A 21,198-nucleotide genomic window follows, 5' to 3' on the forward strand; every position below is an offset into this window, starting at 1 on the left:
TAACACGTTCCCTTTGCCGCGGTCCCATATGTCAGAGAAGGAGCGGGACCAAGGCAGAGGGGAATGTGCTACGGCAGTGGCAGGCCTCCGATTTTGACACGGCTCCTTTTAACATTGGTGGAGCTGCACTGCACTTGATGGAGGGAGGGAAGGAAAGGTAGTTGTGCGCTGTTGAGCCCCTCTTTGTCCTCAGACCCTCTCCTAACTGCTCCCTCCTGTCTCAGACCACTGGGGGGAGGTGCCTGTCTTCAGCTGCCGGGATGGAGGGAGGGAAGAAGAAAGAAGGGGCCCTGGCAAGCGGGTTATCAAAAGCCAACCATAGCCTGGGACCCCTACATGATATGAATAATGACCAGACAACAAAAGGTAAGAAAAATAATTTTATTTTCTGTTTTGTGATTACAATATGTCAGATTTGAAATGTGTCTTGAGGGAGGCTGCTGCCACGGCTTTGGACAGAGGGGTACCATTTTCGTGGGAGCCGGTCTTCGGAGAGGCTTGGGACGTGGGGACGGATGCGGGAGGGGCTGCCGCTGCAAAGGGCTTTGGTGGGGGAGCCAGCCAGACCGCAAGTGTGGGGACGTTGTAAGCGCGGATTGGTCAAGGAGCCGCCGCTGCTGAGGCTTTGAAATTGCTCTCCCACCGTCACTCCCTCCCGCCCCGGCTCTGCCTCTGCCCCTGCCCAAGTTCAAAAGCAGGAGACATCTAGCACCCGTTAATCTAACGGGCTTAAACACTAGTATATATATAAACATATTGTATATGAACACATTTTCTACAAAACTTCTCTCTTAAGCTAAATGTTCCAACAGCTCCCACAATCACAGTTATGTTTGAATTTTCATGCAGAGGTAACAGGAAGACAGGATTGTGAGAGCTGCTGGAACATTCAGTATAAAAGAGAAGTTTTGTAGAAAATTTGTTTTATGTATGTTCTGTACTGCTGTGGATGGGCAGCTCCAGGAGCATTTGTGCGATGGCTCCTGTTTACTCTTGTGTGATTATGTAAGAGGTTTGTTTTTTGAGCACATTATATATTTAGGGATTTTATATGCTTTAGTAAAATACCTCTTTTAAGTTTGATAGCTAGTTAGGAGGTTTATTTTCATACAATCAAGATACTTTCTAGTTTCTCTGAAATTTATTTTAATGGTATGACTTATGTTTTTAAAGCTAGGAATTTTGTTTTTCAGACTCCAAAAAATAAAGCTACAATCTTCAAGTTATGCAGCATCTGCCTGTACCTGCCACAAGAACAGCTCACCCATTGGACGGTTGGTACTCTTGAGGAACACCTCCGTCCTTACATGCCTGAATAGTATTCAAGCCAGCCAAATAGGGAAGATCAGTTTTCTGCAAAAATCTCATTTTTTCACCCTTAACTCTGAATTTCGGAAGAAAATGGACTCAGAACACTTGTACATTGTGAAACTTGCTTATCCTGGATAGTCTTTTTTTGTTTGTTTTTTGTTTTAATCATTTGTATTGGAACTTTAATTTATTTTGTTTGAAGGGTTTTGGCTTTGTTTGTATGGACCTTGTGAAAGGATGCTTTGCTGATTGCATTGCATCAGCATCTTACTAAAGCTTTGAAAAGGACTGATATACACTGAATCAAATGTATTTGAAAGCACAAGGTAATATTCATTTGTAGTGATCTTCCTATTTGTGCTGGTTATGGCTCTTTACATCTATAACGTAAACAGTATTTGACAGGTGAGAAGTGAATGTAACAGGTATAATTAGCTTTCCTGTAACCACAATAGTATCAAAGAGCACAGAAGTGGTTGTTGAAATATAAAGTGCAACAGACATGGGAGAAAACTTTTAAGAGGAATGAGCATCTTTCCTACTCATAGGTTTCTTTTTTTTCTGGCCCATGTTTAACACTTTCAGTTCTACATTCCTTTTCCCCAGTTGCTGTATAACTGTTTTAAAAGGTATTCCATTTAGTGGATACATTATACAAGTAATGAGGCAGATTTGGAGTCTGAAGTAGCTAAAGCAGCTATAATCTAGGATGGTTTATATAGTAGCTGCAGAAACCATATATGATGGAGAATATCATTTTGTAAAAGCAGTTGAAACCTGTAATTTTGCTGGTGAATTGTGCAGAATATACTGGTTTCTACAATAAAGTAAAATTTCCTATGGAAAACCCATGGAGGGTTTTGGAGTAGACAATGTTAAGCAGTTATGAATTGTAAAAAGCGTGGAGTGTCAAGGTTGGTTTTGATAGGAAATATTTTTTTTTATTTTGTTTAAAGACTGTGCAATGAACATAAAGAAGACTACTGTATAGTTTTGACAAAGAAAGTTTTCTTAAGGGTTAAGTACCTTAATTGAAGTAAATCTGTATAAGCCTGCTCCCTTTGGGTAAAACTAGTGCTTACCTGTTTCAAATTTGTATTTAGCTTTTGTTTTGAAATTGGAAAAACCTTTTAAAATCTAAATAAATGAGGTGAAAACATAAATTTCTATTTAATGTATATTACAAAAGCTAGAGCTGTAAACTTAAGATGTGTTTACCCTGAAGATATAAGGCCATGAAATGCTCCATTGTATCAGCCGATTCTATTCTTCCACCATACATTCATTTCTGGTGTGTGCAGTAGTACTTGGAGTGGGCTGGATCATCTGCAGAAGCAACTTGGTCAATGAGAGTCAAAAGATGCATGTAGGGTTATAGAATTCAGGGATCTATGCCCAAACTTGTGCACCAGAATTTATACCAAGTTTGGGCATGAAGACTTGCCAGTTGAAAGTTGGGCACAGGAATCCTTGCTAGATGCTATTCTATAAAGGGTTCTTATCCCAGAGTGCCTTTATAGAGTAGCACTGAGCACTGCTTCCCTCTTCCTAGTGCTGATTTTTCAGCACTATTTACTGAATCTGGCTTTAATGCATATGGAAACAGACTACTGCATAACTGTATTAAAGCATTATTCCTGTTTCCATCTGTTACATTACATATTGGTGAGTTTTTTTCACTCAGGAGGCAATGCATAGGCATAAAGTGGGTATGGAAGTGTATGTATAACAGTTTTAATACAGGAGTGCTTAGCACCTGTTAAATAAGAAGCACTAAGGGCTCTTTTTACAAAGCTACAGAAACTATTCCTGTGCACCAAATGTAATGCAACCCATTCAGTTCCTATGGTCTATGTTGTGTTTGCCGTGTCTGTAGTTTCAACCATGGCTTTGTAAAAGGGGTTCTAAGTGTGTTTTGCATTAACCAGGAGCAGGTACTATGCATTACTCTAAATGTTAATCATGATCTGCACAAATTAGTTATACTCCTTCCTGATGCTATTAGTTTTAGGCTTGCCTCACTTTAGTAAAAGGGCCCTTAATTAATACAATTTGCCCCATAGTTTCAACCTAGTAACACTTGTAAAAATTACAATGTAAAGAATCTTTTCAGCAGAAGAGCTTAATTGGAATAGCATACGATGTAGCACCCCTCCCCCCATATCTGCTTCATGGGCTCCTGCAGTCTATTACGCCTTATTCTCCAGGCTCCTCCCACCTACCGACAGCATTTTAATGCTTTTTAAAGCAGGCAGTACCAACTGGCCCCAGGAAATTGAAGTGCTGCCTTCGAGCTACACAAGCCGCCTCTTGGGTGCTGCCACAGATCTTCATGGCCTAGCTGTTGGTGTAAACGAGCAGTGCCAGAGCCTGGCACAGGCCAAGGAGGGGCCCAACAACACAACCATCTCTAGGAGAAGCTATCAGGTGAAGTGTAGCTCTGCCAATCTGAAAAGGAGCCGTGTCGAAATTGGAGGAAACGTGCTAGGCAGGGCCCTGATTTTGATGCAGCTCCTTTTCATATTGGTGGAGCTGTGCTGCATATTATGGAGGGAGGGAAGGAACGGCGGGCCAAATCTTATTACCCTGCGGGCCAGAGTTTGACATGTCTGCTTTAGCCAGTATTTGCATGCAGTGGGCCCTATAGGGCTCTTGCCAGCAGGAAAAAGAAAAAAACTGGTTAAATTGGCTATTCAGCTTTATTCCCTTAACCATTTGTGTGGAATCAATGCACTGGTGCAGCCTTGGCTGCAGCAGGAGCATCGCTATGTATTTCTGCCCTGGCCACCCTGCTCAAGCCATTCCTAATTCCCATGGTAAGTCTCATGAGACTACTGTATAAAGTCACAGCTGCCATTTTTTCAGTTCAGCCAACAGGCAGGAGCAACTGGGGATGCTTCTGCTCTAAAGACACCGCTAGGCCACCAGGGCTTTTAAAAGGTGGGGATGAGCAGAATAATGGTTGGCTGGGGAGGGGGTACATGTTTCCCATAAAGTGGAGGTAGGGCTAGACTAGTTATGGATACAGTTTTGGCCAAAACAGTGCTGTGGATTTCTGTACCAAGATATGTAAGAGCGGATAGCGGAGCTGGTTTTAAGAAAGGTTTGGATAAGTTCTTGGAGGAAAAGTCCATAGTCTCCCTTCCTCCCCCCCCTTCCCCCCACCCCTCATGGGAGGATGTGTGCAGGAGATTCATTAGGTATAAAAATATAAGAAGTTAAAATTCAGAGATCAATGGGAATACTCCCTTGGGACTCCAAATGGTATTATAACTATGTTTTCTGATTTTGCTGAAGGGCAGTCAATTTTTACATTTGTTGAATATATTTGACTTTGGTCAACAGTATTCGGAACACCAGAAGATCTGGTTGTTTCCAAGCAGATTCCAAAACAAGTCAACCTGCTGTCATTATCAAATGTATCCATCTCTGCTGCTTGATAGACAGGGCAGCTGGTCCCACCCTCTCCCCCAGCATGCTGTGGTACACAGACGCTCCTGTACCGGCAATCTGGGAGACCTGAACCCAACCCTTAAAATTCAATTTTACAGACCATCTCCAATTCTCTCATAATAAATAATGAAGGTATATTCAGTCACTGAAGTGCCTTGCCTGCCAGCTCGTTCACTGCAGCTGAATGGAGGAAAAGGATTTTCTGCCTCAGAAAAGCTCTGAAGTGAGCCAATGTCAAGTTCTTTGGAATTGCAGTCAGCTGGACCCCGACTGAGACCTCTGCCCCCACACAACCTCTCAACACAACCAGGGCAGGAAAATGCAGCCCTAAGGGCTGTTATTCAGGACGTAGAGAACATGCGCTTAGACCTGACAGAAGGTAAGCTAGCTTCCAGGGGTACAGACCCCGAGCCCAAAAGGGTGAAACACTGCAGGCTGGCTCTACAGATCTCTTAAACATTCTCTGAAGCAACAGGCTGGCTCCAAGGATCTATCTCCTTTCCTCTGCCAAGAGACCACAGCAAGGGGTCCCACAGCACCTAAGCCACCGAAAAGTGACTTGAAATTGCAAAAAAATAAGAAAAAGGAAGCCGAACAGATCAGAAAGACTTCTGCATGGATTGCTTGCAAAAACTGAAGCTGTAGGTGGCTCTGTCACAGCAGGCTCTCTCTCAGCAGTAGGAAGAAGAAGAGCACATAGTGAGAAAAGTGTTGGATTTCTGCACAAACACTGGCTCACAGCTACGGACTGAACACCCCGCGTACAGAATCCAGAAGCGACATACCAGAAATGATGGAGACTTGCAACATAATTAACAACGGTGGTAGAGAAGAAAAATCAATGACACAATCTGAATTATTAAATCTATGCCAGTCTGTAATAGGCCATAAATCATTGTCACTATTGAGGCTTCGGTTGATGGTGTCAAATTCAGCTTTGGTTGATGGTGTTCAAACTAGAGAATCCCTTTGAAGTAGTATGAGAATGGTATTCATTCCTAGTCCTTGGGGCTGCTATGGGTCAGGTTTTCAAAATATCCCTAATGAATACATAAGATATTTATATACTTTGGAAGCAATATATGCAAATCTGTCCCCTGTAAATGCATTAGGGCCCTGAAGAACTGGGAGTAAACACCAAGAAGGTATGACTATCTTTACATCAGGCAGAATGTTCTGAAAAGTTGAAGTATTCTACTGGTTTTTGAACATTATCTGTGTGAATGTCATTTGTACCAATTTATTCTTTTTCTTATCTGCAAAAGCATTGATTAGTCTATAAAAGGTACCACCATCCTCTGCCATTTTTACTATGCCAGACTATCACCACTCCCCTCTGGAGATTTGGTTCTAATACTACAACTGGTAGTGAGGAACAGAGAAAAACACATCTATTTAATTCACACATTTTTAATCATTTAAAACATTCCTGATGTAAGGAGTGTCAAAATATAGAATCATTATTATTTCAAAATCTTGGGACATACTTCATATGTCTCACTAGTCTGTTGCATATAATTTTATTTTTAACATTTAAAGTCTCAACTGCTTTTCTTATATAGTTAGTTGTTAATTTCCCAGGTGCTTTGTATGTCTACCCTGTGCAATAATTTTGCCTGTGTCTTTGTTTATCAAATCAACAGTTGCAAATGCAAGACTTCGTCCTTGTTTCAAAACTTGAGCAGTGATCAGTATGGATTCCCCGAGTTTAGCAGCATTCATATACCTTAAAAAGATAAAAACAAGCTGAAAAAAATATTCTGTATATATTTAGGCACATCAAATCAAGGCTATCATTGCTCAAGTAATGTCTTTGAACAAGCAATGTTAACTCAAAAAAACAGCAGTTAATGGTGCCCGAGGATGCAGTTGTAAAATATTGCACTCTGTGCATTGTTAGAAAAATGACAAATTTAACTCTTATTGTGATTCATATGCTGGCACATTCCAACACACTCCTAGGGCTAGATACACTAAAGATACTGATTAGATCGCTGTTGGCTGACTGGCTGATTTTCAAGCAGCAATCGATAAGCTATCAAGTTTGCATGCATGTGATTTGCACGGAGGTGCAAATGATTTGCATGCAAATGAGCGATTGACACCTGCGCAAACAGCAGTGACAGGGGAAGCAGCCCCCTCCTGTCAATGTTAGGGCTTTTTTGTAAAATGACACAAATATGTTACACATGCACTATCTGTCCCATTAAAAAAGAAAAAAAGCCCCACCCCACGCTGACCCCCCTCCCCCACACCAATCCCCTCTCTTCCCCAAAAAGTAGGCATGAGGGGATGCCCACTCCCTCCTGCCATGCAGAATATCCCTGCACCAGGCACCCCCAAGTCACCATCCCCCCCACGAACCAAAATGGCAGGAGGGATGCTCACTCCCTCCTGCCACTGGACACCTCCTTTTTAAAAAGTTGAAAGCAGGAAGCCCGCTCTGAGGTTCCTGTTTCGGGCCACCAGTCTTAAATAACGGGCCTTTCCCTCCTCAGTGTATCATGTGATACATGGGCAGAGGCCAAAGGCCATGATTGGCTTAGAGCTAGGCTCCTCCCTCAGTATCCTGGAGGGAACTTTGGCCCCTCCCTGTGCATCACATGCTGTACCAGAGAGGAGAAGGCCTATCATTTAGGACTGGTGGGCCCAAAGCAGGAGCCTCAGAGCGGGCTTCCTGCTTCCAACTTTTAAAAAAGGGTATATGGGGGGGTTCCGGTAGCAGGAGTGAGTGAGCATCGCTCCTGCCGTTTCTTTTGGGTTCGGGGGGGGGGGGGGGAGGGACAGGAACAGTGGCTCAGGGTGCCTGGCGCAGGGGGGGGCATGACATGGGGATGTTCTGCATGGCAGGAAGGAGTGGGCAATCTACCAATTTTCTCTTGCGTTTGTCAGGGGTCATCAGGGAGGGCTGGCATCGGCAGTGGGGGACTTTTCTTCATTTTTTTTTTTATGGGACAGATATTTTGCGTGTGTAACAGACGCAAAATATCTATGCCATTGAAACATAAACAGGCAGACCTGTCGGTAACACAGTTACTAGACCAGTCAGTTTTTCTGATCGTTAAAACCCCTTTTTTTTGGATGGTGGGGGGGGGGGGAATAGCCAAGCAATTCTAGTGCATTAATTGCTTGGCTACATTGCATGGGGTTGTAGCTAATTTGCATGGCCAGATCGGAATATGGGTGATCAAGGGGAAAAATATGCAGTGGGCCATTTCTGTGCAGTGGGGTCGGTAAAAGCAATCGTCATTAAAGCTGGTACTAAAGAAGGTATGTGAAGGGCCAACCAATCTCTCAAAATTTTGGAAAGTAATTTTATATCTACATTAATGAGAGAAATAGACCTATAGGAAATCAGTTAGCTTAGAGAGGCACCCTAGTTTAGGTATTAGTTTTGTGAGAGCCTGATTAGAATAAGGTGGGAAAGATTTTTTTGGACATAGCATCAGTAAAATATGATACAATAGGACCAAGCACCCACACCTACAAAATCTTAATTCACCCGTGACCCCAGAGATCTTGGAGCAGAATAATTCCACAAAGATTTAATGGCCTGCTGGAGCTCTTTAACTTGAAATGGTGCATTCATCTTTACAGCCTCTAAGGGATGTAACCCTGCTTGCTGTAAATACCAGGTAAAGTACTGTGATCGTCACATGCATACAAAGACTGAAATTATTGAAAAAAAGGGTCTGGGCTCTCTCTTCAGGGTAATTCATTAAGTCTACCCCGCAAATTGCCTTGGAGTCTATCCAGGTCTTCACTGCTCATGCTAGAAACTCACCTAATTTATTGCTGTACTCATAAAATATATATTTATTAAACAGCAAGCTTTTATTACAGCACTCTTAAGAGCAGTGTATTCAAAGTCACCTGAACTGTTAGGAGTGCATCTTTAGTTAGCAAGGAGGGGGGGTAAGTTGAGCTTCTAGAAGCATAATATTGGATGCCAGTCACTTAGAGCAAGCACACACACAGTATCCCAGAAAAACAAGGGCTAATCTATATGCAATTGGTTACAGGCAACAAAAAGGCATCCCACTTGGACAACAAATCCCCTATAATAAAACCCTAAGGGGCTCATAATCGAAAGAGAAAAACGTCCAAAAACCGGCCTAAATTGACACTTGGACGAACATTTCTCAAAAACATCCAAGCGCCGAAAATAAAAACGGGTTTTGGACGTATTTCTATTTTTTTTAAAATTATTATTTATTTATTATTTTCAACTTAAATTTCAAGTATTACACTTGTACAGAAAGCAAGAATAGGATAGATATCAAATACAAAGCAATATAAATCTTAAATTAAACAAATATACTATTTATGCTCAAGTCCACAATTAGGATCCAAGAATTATAGAAAATTGGCAAAATTATCTAAAAAGAAAATTATAAAAGAAACAGAACTATAGCACTGAGATAAGGTCACAATATCCTAAATATAGGGCTCAAAGATTGTTAACATTCAGGCGAGACATAGCCACGAAATTTGTCAATTGTGATGGTTCAAAAAACACATATTTAAGAGTACGGTGATATACAATACATTTACACGGATGTCTCAAATAAAAGGTTGCCCCCAAAGATAAAACCACAGGTTTCAAAAGAAGAAATTCACGGCGGCGCCTTTGCGTCTCCCGTGCCAAATCTGGGAACATTTGTATTTTATAACCAAGAAAGCTTTTTTGTCTATTTTTAAAGAAAAGTTTTAACAACCATGTTTTATCAATTGGCAAAGCTAAAGTAATAATCATGGTGGCTGGTGATGCTAAATCCTTCTCAGATGTTTCTAAGATCTGTGATATATTTAGAAGTTCTTGATCTGAAGGTTTTTCTTTTAGTTGTTGATTCTGTTCTTTATCAGGCAAATAATAAACCCGTGAAAATGGTGGTAATGAATCTTCGGGTATCTCTAAGTTTTCTACTAGATATCTCTTAAGGATATCTCTAGGTGTTACTAACTCAAGTCTTGGAAAGTTAATTAACCTTAAATTATTACTACGTGAATTATTCTCAAGCATTTCAGTCTTCTTCCTTAGGCTAATATTGTCTTTAACTAACGCCTCTTGAATTTGTTTCAATGATACAATTTCTTTTTCTATTTTTTGAACAGATGAGTTAGAAGTATTCCAACCCGACCATGTGCCCAAGGCCCCGCCCCCAGGAGGGACCTAAGGCTCCCGGGCCTATTCTGATTGGCCCAGGCGCCTTAGGCCCCACCAGTAGGCGGAGCTTTGGGACGGATGGGCCAATCCGGCCTCATTCCGTCGTTGGCTGCCTGCCGGACAGGCGGGTTTGGCTCCCGTCTGTCCAGCCAACTACACAAAGGTACGGGGAAGGGGAGTGGGGGTGTTGTGGGGGTTGGCCAGGGGGGTCGCGGGTCGGCTGGGGGGGCGGTCGGAGGTTCTTGGGGGGGGGGTCGTTGAGGGAGAGGGGGGTTTGCGTCGAGAGCAGGAGGGCCTGGGATCCCTACTGCTCGTAATGTAGTGCGGGGTGGGGGTAGGGGGTCGCCGTGCCAGGAGGGTTTGGGCTCCCTCCTGGCCTGAACAACTAGCAGGGGGGGGTCGCCAGGGCCAGGAGGACTTGGGCTCCCTCCTGGCCCGATAGTGTCGGGAAGTTGGGGTGTCGGCGGGGCAAGAGGCTTGGGCTCCCTTTTGCCCCGATCGTGTCGGGGGTGCCGCGGTTGGCTGGGGCAAGAGGGCTTGAGCTCCTTCTTGCCCTGATCGTGTCGGGGGTGCCGCGGTTGGCTGGGGCAAGAGGGCTTGAGCTCCCTCTTGCCCCGATCGTGTCGGGGGTGCCGCGGTTGGCTGGGGCAAGAGGGCTTGAGCTCCCTCTTGCCCCGATCGTGTCGGAGGTGCCGCGGTTGGCTGGGGCAAGAGGGCTTGAGCTCCCTCTTGTCCCGATCGTGTCGGGGGTGCCGCGGTTGGCTGGGGCAAGAGGGCTTGAGCTCCCTCTTGCCCCGATTGTGTCGGGGAGTCGGGACGGCCAAGAGGAAGCAGCAGGACATCGGTAGGAGCTTCTACATGATGGGGGGGGGGGTCGGGAGGCTGTGGGGGTGCGAGCGGTCCTTCAGGGTGGAGGTGCGGTTGGGAGTGCGTGCGAGCGGTCCTTCGGGGTGGGGGTGCGTGCCAGCGGTCCTTCGGGGTGGGGGTGCGAGCGGTCCTGCGGGGGGGGTGAATTGGACGTCGAGGGGGGGGGCATCAGGCTTTCAGGGTGGGGACAGGACTTCAAGGGGGAGAGGAGAGTCGGGGCGGGCGAAAGGAGAGTTGGGGTGGCCAGAGGAGAGTCGGGGCGGGCGAAAGGAGAGTCGGGCAGCATGCGCGGTATACGGGTGTGCGCGGTATATAAAAATTTCTGTACATAAATTTGTGTTTTTTGCGTGCTATACCCTTGTGCGCGTTTTACACGGGTGCGCGTTATCTACGTGAAAATACAGTACTGCTCAGGTTAAATGTCACTGAAGAAAAAGTAAGAATTTCAGATTCTCCAGTAATCAAAGGATTGCCAGGTGCCATTATGATAAATCTTTAGTATTGCAGGATAACAGCATGAAGTACATTTTTTCTGTCTGATAAGACAATGCATATACGATTAAAACACTTTCACTGATCTTATAATGCTTGAGAGTACTCTTGGATATTTTACATGACCCTTGCCACTCAAATTTTTTCCTCTTCACCTTGTAGCACATCTAATTTGTGTAAATAATTATGGAATTTGGCTATTACAACCTGAGGAAGCATACAGCCATCTATCCTGTGACCCACATGGCGTGCACATGCTGAGCAAAATGGGCTCGTGTCTCCTGTGATCTGAAATTCCTTGGCAAGCCATTGTTCCAGTGTGGAGGCAAGTTGCTGCTTGGGGGATCTATTCTGGGAAACCTACAAAATGCAAATTACCTCTCCCCGAGTGGTTTTCTAAATAGTTGAAATTTTGTGCTTGTTCATAAAGCTGGGTTTTTATTGTTAACTGTTCCTGGACGTACTTGTTAAGTCTTCTGTTGGATACTCTTCCAGTTCTCTCGTTCGGCCAGTCGCTTCCCCTAGTAGTGTCTCCACACTAGTAAATTTACTTGGAAAGTTTCACCAACCTGGGGGAGAGGGCCCGACTCAACACAAAGTCAGTTATTGAAGTTCTCTTATTATTATTATTATTCTCTCTGAAACCACAGCTGCATCAGCTGCCATCTTGCCCTCGCTACTGTGGGTTTTGACTTTTTTTTTTTGAGTCTTACTAGCTATTTCAGATTTCAATTTAAATAAATATTTATCCGTTTGAAAAGGCTATGAAATGTGCTAAAACCATTTGTGAAAGAAACCCATCTCCATGGAGAAAGCAGGGTGCAGAGTCCTCGGAGCAACTCTGATCTGATTCCATTCCTCTCAATGCATCATGTGGCTCTGAGAAGTTTTTAAAGTTTTTCAAAACTTCCTGCAAATATTTTTTAAACATATTTTGAAATGTTTAAAAAATATTTGCAGGAAGTTTTGAAATATTCTCCAGAATTTATTCCTCCACTAAATAAGATTTATTATCTTCCATTATCTGCTTAAAAAGTCCCAGGAGGCCTTGGAAGGAGAGAATATGTAATCTTCACAAATTGATGTTAAAAATATATCCGTTATCCTAGAGGAATCTATTTCTGATTCAACACTGAGAACAACATTACTAATATCCTTCGTATTTCAACAGAACTTGGACTCATTTATGAAATTATACTTTAAGTTTTCTAAAAATCTGTTTTATGGCAAGATAATTTGGGCATACTTAGATGTAAGAAAGGTGACCCAAGAAAGAAGGAAACAATTTCTCTCAAGACAAGAAGTAAAATCCCTGGGAGCATCCTTCTTATTAGCATATCCTTGCAAGTGTATAGTGAAGTATGCCCAAACTAAGTATGTATTTTTTCTTCCTGACAACTTAAAATCTTTTCTGGAGCTGAAAAAGATAGCTTGAAGTTGACAAAGTGAATTATAAGGAAGCAAACCTGTGTTAAGCCTTTTCTTAAATATTTTACCTCAATGATTAAGAAATCTCTTCTTGTATATTCTGGCCATAACTCCCCCTTGTTAATTGTGGTCTAAGGAAGTATATAGAAATTATTCTACTTTTCATTTTTTTTGTTTAAAATAACTTGTAAATTTAATTACTGCTGTATTTCTTTACAAGAAATTATATTTTCTTGTATTTGTTGTTGAAAATTATACATAAATAAAAAAAAAATTTAAAAAAGTTTTTAAAGTTTCCAACATATGTTTAAATCAAGTTTATTGAAGCAAACAAAAAAATTCTACATTATAACATGACCTGAAGATCCTTTACTGCTCGGTCCGTGTGGCCACCATCAGGCATGGGAAGGGAAAGGAGCTGCTAGCGGGTACCCATCGCCTCCGGACCCAGGGAAACCGGACGAGACTTTACAATAACCTAATTTCTTTTATATACTGTATATCTATGTGGGTTTTGAGTGGGGGTTTTCATAAACACAGAGACATACAGAAAGAAAGGCAGGGGGCCAGGAAGATAGAAGGGGGCAAGGAAGAGAGACAGACTGAAAAAAAGACAAATAGACAGGAAGCCAGAGAGACAGACAGAAAAAAGACACATAATCAGCAGCCAAGAAGAGAGAGGCAAAAAAACCCCCCAAAAACCCAACATCCAGTGGCCAAGGAGAGAGAGAAAAAGAAAGAATGACATAGAAAGAGAGAGAGAGAGAGAGAAAAAAAAAGACAGATAGAAAGACAGCGGCCAAGGAAAAAGAGAAAGAAAACAAGACCGGCCAAGGAGAGAGAGACAGACAGAAAGAAACACATACAGACAGACATTTATTCTAGCACCCGTTAATGTAACAGGCTTAAAAACTAGTTACTAAATAAAATATTTTTTCTACCTTTTGCTGTTTGGTCATTTTGCTTTTCCATCATCTTGGTCCCAGTTTCTCTTTCTGATTTTTGTCTATCTTCTACTAATTTTCTTTCCAGTGTCTACTGTCCATTTTTTCTCCTCTTATCTCTTGTTCCATTCCCTCCTTATACCCGTCTCCAACATATTGATTTTTCCCATTCAGCTTTCTTAACTTTCTTTTCTTTTTTGCCTGTCCCTCTTTTTCACCCTTGTTTATAAATTTTCAGCTACCTCTCAATTCTCCATCTCCTCTCAATCCCTAGCTCTCCCATTTCCCATCTCACTCCTTTTCCAGCTTCCTATTTCCTTATATCTACTCCCCATTACCACATCTCTCCTCCTCTTTCCCCATTGTCCCACATTTTGCTCCCTCTCTTTTCTGTTGTTCTTCCCTCCCCCCTTGAAGCTGAACAATGAGATGGAAGGGAAAAGAAGATGTTGCATCTCGCTCTCCCTTCCTCCCCCAGGTCTAACATTTCTCCCTCAAGTTTCAAGTTTAATATTTTTCTTGATTGATCGCTTAATCAAATTCTAAGCGATGAACAGATTAAAATATAATCAAATAGAGGCAAAACAGTACAAACTTTAAATAATAACATTGGGTAGATAACTAATACATTATACTCATTACATAAGGTAAGATAGGGGTTTGAAATACCTCCCTTCCATTCCCAGATCTAACTTCTCTCCCTTTCTCCTCACAACTGCTCCCCATCCCATCTCTCCCCCCGTCTGCCTCCCTCCCCCCAGGTCCACAATTTCTCTCTTTCTCTACCCAACAATTTTCCCTTCAAGTATCTTTCCCTCTTCCTCCACACCACCCCAGGTCCAACCTCTCTCTCCATCTCCCTCTCTTCACAGCCCAGCATGTGTTCCCTCCCGCGCCAATCCGATATCGCCGTCAAGTTGAAAAATCTGCCGGCCTTGGCAATGATTCAGCAACGTTGTCCGGTTCCCCTTCCTGCTTTCCGTCTGCCATGGTCCGACTCCAATGACGCACAACTTCCTGTTTCTGCCCACGTGGACCACGGCAGACAGAAAGAGGGAAGAGGAGCCATGGACAACATTGTTGAATCACTGCCGAGGCCGGCAGATTTTTCAGCATGAAGGCGACATCGGACCGGTGCAGGAGGGAAGACATGCTGGGCTGTGAGGAGGGGAAGTTTGGGAGCACTGCCACGGGTCACATAAAATGGCCAGGCATGTTTGACATGTGCTTTAGTAGATAAATCATCAATGCTCAGGTGTAACCCACATTGACTTTAAGGGTCTGCCTTTGCTCTGTGAGACCTTGGGCCGTCTCTATTCTTAGAGGTTTTTGCATCCAGGGGACAGAGACTATACTCACATATCCAGGGCACATGGAACCGAATCAAGAATTGACTATTTACTTATTTTCTCAGCTTTGTCTCCTGATTTGCAACAGGTTGGCATTGGTCCGTCATGCGTCTCCAATTACGCTTTTGTTTGGTTGGAGTTGCAGGTTACAGAGGAGGCCCCCAGGCCACAGAGATGGAGGTTCTTCATGCACTTATATGATGATACAAAGTTTCATGACTTTCTTCGCACTCTATGATCTAATTATGCACACGACAACGCTGTTCATGCCACCCATCCTGTTCTCTTTTGGGAGGCAGCGAAAGCTGTTCTCCAGGGAGAGATCATCTTATTGTGCCCATTGGCGTGTTGAAATAATTGGAATTTATAATATTGGGCAGATTTCTGAGCCCTCTCATGAAGCAAATTGTTAAGGGCTGCCTGAGAAGTCAACCATGGCAGAAATTAAAAGATGGGAGGCTAGGGTTCAACATGATAGACAGCAGTAAGGGGCCAAACAGTGGTATGGGGGCCACACACTCTAAAGTACACAGGGAGCCATGGTTGACTTCTCAGTCAGCCCTTAACAATTTGCTTCATGAGAGGGCTCAGAAATCTGCCCAATATTATAAATTCCAATTATTTCAACATGTCAATAAATCTAGCGCACTTTTAGCCAGGTTGATAGCTAATGCATGGGAGTCCCTGTCGGGTACTCGGTCAAAAAGATCCACGAGGTGTTCTCCCCAGAACAGATCAGAGATTGCCTTGGCTTTTCGTGACTTTTACTCTCGCTTATATGCCGCTCCTGAAAAGCCAAGCCTCGATGGTAATCTATACTTGTCTAATGTTCCATTTCCCTCTCTCACAGCCCATCACAAATCACTTCTCAATGCTCCGATTAAAGAGGAAGAGGTATACTCCGCCATCGGGCTCAGTGCGTTAGGCAAGTCGCCAGGGACAGATGGATTTACCGCAGAATTTTATAAAATCTTTCAGTCTGATATTTCTGGCTGCCTGGTGACAGTTTTAATTCCTTTATTTAAGAGGAACAGTTGCTTGACTCACCAAGGGAGGCTCTTATAGTTCTTCTAAAGCCGGGTAAAAATTCCCAGTTAGCAGACTCGTACCACCTGATCTCTCATTGCTTATGAGGCAAAACTATTTGCAAAAATACTGGCCAATAGAATGGCACATGTTCTTCCAGACTTGGTGGCTCCTCCTCAAGTGGGCTTTGTCCAAGGTCATACCATTAACAAGAATATAAGAAAATCTTATTATCATTATATAAAGTTAAACTAGAAGCCATTCAATCTTTATTAATTAGCTTTGATGCTGAAAAGGCTTTTGCTAAGAGTCAGTTGGCCTTTTCTGTTTGAGATGTTGCAGGCCTATGGTTTCTCAGGACTGTTTCTGTTTGGCATCCGGGCTTTATGTCAAGTACCCATAGCTAAGATCGGGGTGAATGGAAGGGAGTATGAGTCTTTTCGGGTGTCTCGGGGGATGAGGCAGGGGTCCCCTCTGTCCCGTCTTATTTGTTTTAGTTCTAGACCCTCTTTATCAGGAATATCATGGAAAATCAGGCTGTCACAAGGGTTCTGCTTGGACGTGATCAATTTAAACTCTCTGATTTTGCAGACAACCTCCTATTACATATTACCTCACTGGAGACCTCCTTTCCCGTATTACTGGAAATATTTCTGAATTTGAAGATTACTCAGGATTTAAACTCAATCTGGCCAAATCTGAATATTTAGACACGCTCCCGGGATGGACCCCAAGGGGTCGGTTTCAGTGTCCACTGAGGAGGGCACACCAGTCCTTTAAATATCTAGGCATCTACTTGAGTGCTAACTCCTCTTCCCTTTATGAGCTAAATATTTCACATTTGTTGAAAGTTTCAAAAGATAATTTTCAATGATGGATGTCTCTCCCATTGTCTCTTGTGGGTCGTATTAAGTCTCTATTCCATGGTTATTTTTCTCAAATGGCTGTACTTTTTATATTCCCTTCCTATCTACCTGGAAGTCAAGGATATCAAACGGTTAAAATAGCTTTCTTTCCAATTTTTGTTGGGGAGGGAGGAGAGCTCGATTGCAGATGAGTGTTCTTTTGGGTAGCTGGAAGAGGGGAAGGTTAGGGATTCCAGATATCAAGCTCTACTGTAGGGTCATGAAATAGTTAACTGTTGTTTAAAATATTTCTCTGGCCTACATAGCTGAAAACAGTGTACAATCTATTGACTTCATCTGCCTAAAATGTATGTCCCTACCTTACCACATTGTAAGCTGAATAGATAAGAGTTTGAGCCATGATGTACCCTGCCCTTCTGTACATTTAACTGTAAGAGTTAGATAAGTGACCTGCTAGTGTGAGCTTAGAACCAATGAGTGTTAAGAAAAGTAACACGTGAAAAGCTTTTTCTAGAATTCAGTTGTATAGCCAGAAAAATGAATAAATATCTCTGTAACTTCCTGGTTTCAGCACTTCTGAGCCAGCTTGGAGCTCAGGGGTCCAGCATGCATGCTGTGAATAAACTCTTGTACTTTCTTCACGCCTCTGACTTTGTGTGTCCAAGTGACCTTTCATTTGGCTTCCGAACAGGGACTTGAAGGTCTCTTGACCACTGGTTACTCGATTGGTCACTTGTTTCTGGTCCTACGGCTGATGTGTCTGCTTAGCCGGCTGCCTTCCTTTTGGGGGGTTGGCAGACCTCAGGACGTTGGACCGCTTCAACTGACTTATCTAGTCTCAGTTTAAAGTACAAGAATCTGTATCAAGTTTAATTCTGTCCTGGAGTGGCCACCATCTGGTAAGTGGGGATTGATCATCCCTATCCTGTCTCTCGTCTCCTGCCTAGTAAGCCACGTGATCTGTCGCTAAAGTCGTGGGAAAGGGATTCTAGGAACTGTTATTTTCTGGTTGAGTAACTGAACTGAAATCTGTTGTGTTTTGTGTGTTTGAGAGTGTCTGAGACGTCCTTGAGGACGAAGCGAGTGTGGACTTGTTAGTACTGCGTTTCCCTAGTCCGGAGACGGGCGGGGCCAGGAATTCAGGGAAGTGTTTTTGTCCTCCATTGCACAATGGGGGGATCCCTTGATATGTTAGCTAATTTTAAAAAAGGAATTTGTCTTTGATTATACTTAACAAATCAACCCTTATTTGTCTGTGCCAGTTAGAATGACCGATATTTGGTGTGGGCTGGCCCCCTCTGGCTCCCTGGAAAAGGACATAACTCGTCAGGTTTTTATGCATTCGTTTGTTGTCGGTTCCTCTTCCAGTCAGCCAATTTTTGCATTCCAATGGGAAAACCCTTCCACTGGACAAACCTCCTAAGTAACCTGGACCCGTCTACCCCAGGGCTTTAAAATTAGCCCCACTCTATTCAGCACCGTCCTTGCTTCAGACCTTGCCAAATTCTTCCCTTCATCTGATTCCCAAGTCCTGCAGTATCCCGGTTTTTTTTAATGATTTCTGTCTATCCAAATGTATCAGTGAAGTTTTAAACTGTCAGTTGTTTAAAGCAGGAGAGGGGAGTACCCCTCCTCCTCCTTTTGTGATAAGGGCCATGAAGTGTTTAGCACTTCAAATGCGGTTTCTCCTGAAACAGATAAGTGGTTTTGCATTTGAAGGTTTTGGCTATGTTATAGCGTCATATAGAGAGGAACCATTGGCTCAGTTGTGAAAATGTGATGCTTCTATACTGTATGTACGTGTATTGCAAGACGTTGCTGGTATAGCAAGTTAAAATTTAATCATTGCTTGTCTTATAGAACACTTGCAAACCAAGTTATTTGCAATCCAAAGTTTTACTGTATATTCCACTCTTTGTTTTGTATTTCTTTTATAAATCATGTAAGTTTAGTATAAAAATGTAACTTTTAGGAACAAGAATGTAATTTTTAGGAATGCTTTTATAAGGAAGTAAATATTTTTGTCAATCAGCTGATAGTGAAGGGACTGCTGCTTTAGAGAGCGCTTGTGTCAGACTACCCTTAGGAGTGGTTAGGGGAGGGTTAATGGAGTGGGCAGACTTGATGGGCTATGGCCCTTTTCTGCCATCATCTTCTATGTTTCTACCCTGCTTAGTGGGTGGATCCAGAACTGCATTTTACTTAATTTTTACAAGTCAGCTCTTTGGGGTAGGAACCTGATATAGAATAGGGATTGAGAACAATTCTTATGTGTTAGTAGACATCTTAAGTTCAATTATTTTGTACCTTCTCTAATTTTTTGTAAACCACAAAGCTCTTCACGGTATTGCGGTATATAAACTGTTATTATTATTATTTATCTGAGTCTTTCAGATAGTGGGTCTGCCTTTTAAATTTTCCTGTGGCCATATTTACATTGATTTCAAGTATGCCTTCCTCGTGTCACCTACCTTGGCTTTCATATTTCCCAGGGTACCAGGTCCCTTCCCACACCCAGGTCCAGGCTGTCTGTAGTCTCGCTGTACTATTGCTCGTCCTCTGTATGATTCCACCAAAGGCGCTGACTCAGCCCCTTTTGCCTGGACCCAACTTCAGGAGCGGTCTTTTCGCTGCCTCCAAAAACTTCTGACTCAGGCCCCTGCCCTCTGGCCTTTCTGCCCAAGAAGCTGAGCTGTATGCCCTCACTTCTGCCCTGCGCCACTCTGCCTCTCAGTCTTGCAATATATATACTGACTCCAAATATGCTTTCCTTAACTTGCATTCCCATAGGGCCATCTGGAAATATCGAGGTTTCATTACAGCCTCCGGCCGCCTGATCCATCATGCTCCCCTCATTCTTGAGGCCGTACAACTACCCTCACGTGTTTCTGTTATGCACTGCCATGCTTACAGACGCGTGACGGACCTTGTCTCTCGTGGCAATGCCCTTGCTGACCGCACAGCCTGAGCTGCCAGTCTCTGCCCCCTCTTTCGGCTCCTCTGTATACAATCATTCCTTTTCTGGATTCCCTTACACCCCAGTACGCTTCTCAGGAACAGACTTGGGCATGCATTATTTTGGGCCAGTCTGTCCTGAAAAGGGGGTGGATACAAAATGTGCCAATGCGCCAATTCAAGTACCAATCCAGACCCACACACTGATACTTCAAACGCAAGCACAGTGGGTACCCTCATATTCATTCCTCAACACCTGGCCCTCACGATTGTCAAAAGATGCCATGATCTGGCACACTCTGGAGAACCCGCTATAAAATTGACTCTCAAGAGACATTTCTTTATCAATCACCTTGATCAGCTAGTCTGGAATATGGTCCGACAGTGTGTTGTCGGTTCTAGAATAAAATTCCCAATCAGATGACTGCCACCTCTTGGATACCAACCTATTGGAACATATCCGATGCAGGTTCTGTCTGTAGATTTTACCCACATGCCCATTTCCTGTTCCCTCAGTGACTTCCTAGTCTTCACAGACACCCTGACTAGATGGGTCAAAGCCTTCCTTACTTGCACTGAACGCGCCAGAGACGTAACCAAACACCTCCTGAATAATTCCGTGCTTTGGTCTCCCTGTTTTTATAGGCAGTGACAATGGCCCTGCTTTCATTGTCAATGTTGTCCAACAAATTGCTCAGGCCCTCCAAATTGAATAGAAATTATATGCTGCTTACTATCCTGAGAGCTCTGGTCAGGTCGAAAGAATAAACAGAACTCTTAAGACCCTTCTCACAAAATGAATTGAAGAAACTAATCTGTCCTGGCCTGTCCTGCTGCCTTCTGTTCTTTTTCAGATTAGATGCATCCCATCTAAGCCCCATTTGAGCTCATGTTCGGCCGGCAACCACCCATTGTGAACCCAGATCCTGGTTCCTTTGCTACTCTGGGATCAGATATCCTCCAGAGTCAGGTCCAGTCTTTAGCTAAAGCCCTTTAAGAGCTCCACAAATGGGTCCTGGAAAGGGCCCCACTATCAATAGCTACACAAGTTCATGGGTATGTCCCTGGAAATACAGTATGGCTAAAACTTGGAAGTCAGACCCCCTGAAACCTAGGTGGATAGGTCCTTTTACTGTCCTAATTTCTTCTCTTACAGTTGTCAAGGTGTCCGGACATGAAACTTGGTTCCACTACAACACGGATCTTCAGCTGAAGCTTTCTAAGACCTCAAAAGTTCTGAATATTTACCACTGTACTTAGCAGGTGTTCTGAATATAATTCTTTATAAGTGTTTGAGTTTAATTGACTGCCTGTGGTTCACCTCTGCCTTTAGCAAGTGT

The 21,198-nt window shown here is 43.2% G+C and overlaps 2 protein-coding genes across 3 annotated transcripts in view; one reads left to right on the top strand and one right to left on the bottom strand.

Moving 5' to 3' along the window:
* The window catches only part of C2H6orf62 (chromosome 2 C6orf62 homolog), a 59,548-nt gene extending 57,074 nt beyond the window's left edge, over positions 1-2,474 (top strand). Inside the window, exon 5 of the mRNA XM_033934493.1 lies at positions 1,194-2,474. Within this exon, the coding sequence (XP_033790384.1) occupies positions 1,194-1,319 (126 nt within the window). The 3' untranslated portion in view covers positions 1,320-2,474. The remainder of the gene's footprint in view (positions 1-1,193) is intronic.
* Positions 2,475-5,397: 2,923 nt separating this feature from the next.
* ACOT13 (acyl-CoA thioesterase 13) overlaps positions 5,398-21,198 on the bottom strand; it is a 53,087-nt gene continuing 37,286 nt past the window's right edge. For both annotated transcript variants that reach the window (XM_033934495.1, XM_033934494.1), the window contains one exon: positions 5,398-6,490. In XM_033934495.1, coding sequence (XP_033790386.1) covers positions 6,334-6,490 — 157 coding nt within the window. In that variant the 3' untranslated portion in view covers positions 5,398-6,333. The remainder of the gene's footprint in view (positions 6,491-21,198) is intronic.

The sequence above is a fragment of the Geotrypetes seraphini genome, chromosome 2, assembly GCF_902459505.1.
Source record: "Geotrypetes seraphini chromosome 2, aGeoSer1.1, whole genome shotgun sequence".
Classification (NCBI taxonomy): domain Eukaryota; kingdom Metazoa; phylum Chordata; class Amphibia; order Gymnophiona; family Dermophiidae; genus Geotrypetes; species Geotrypetes seraphini.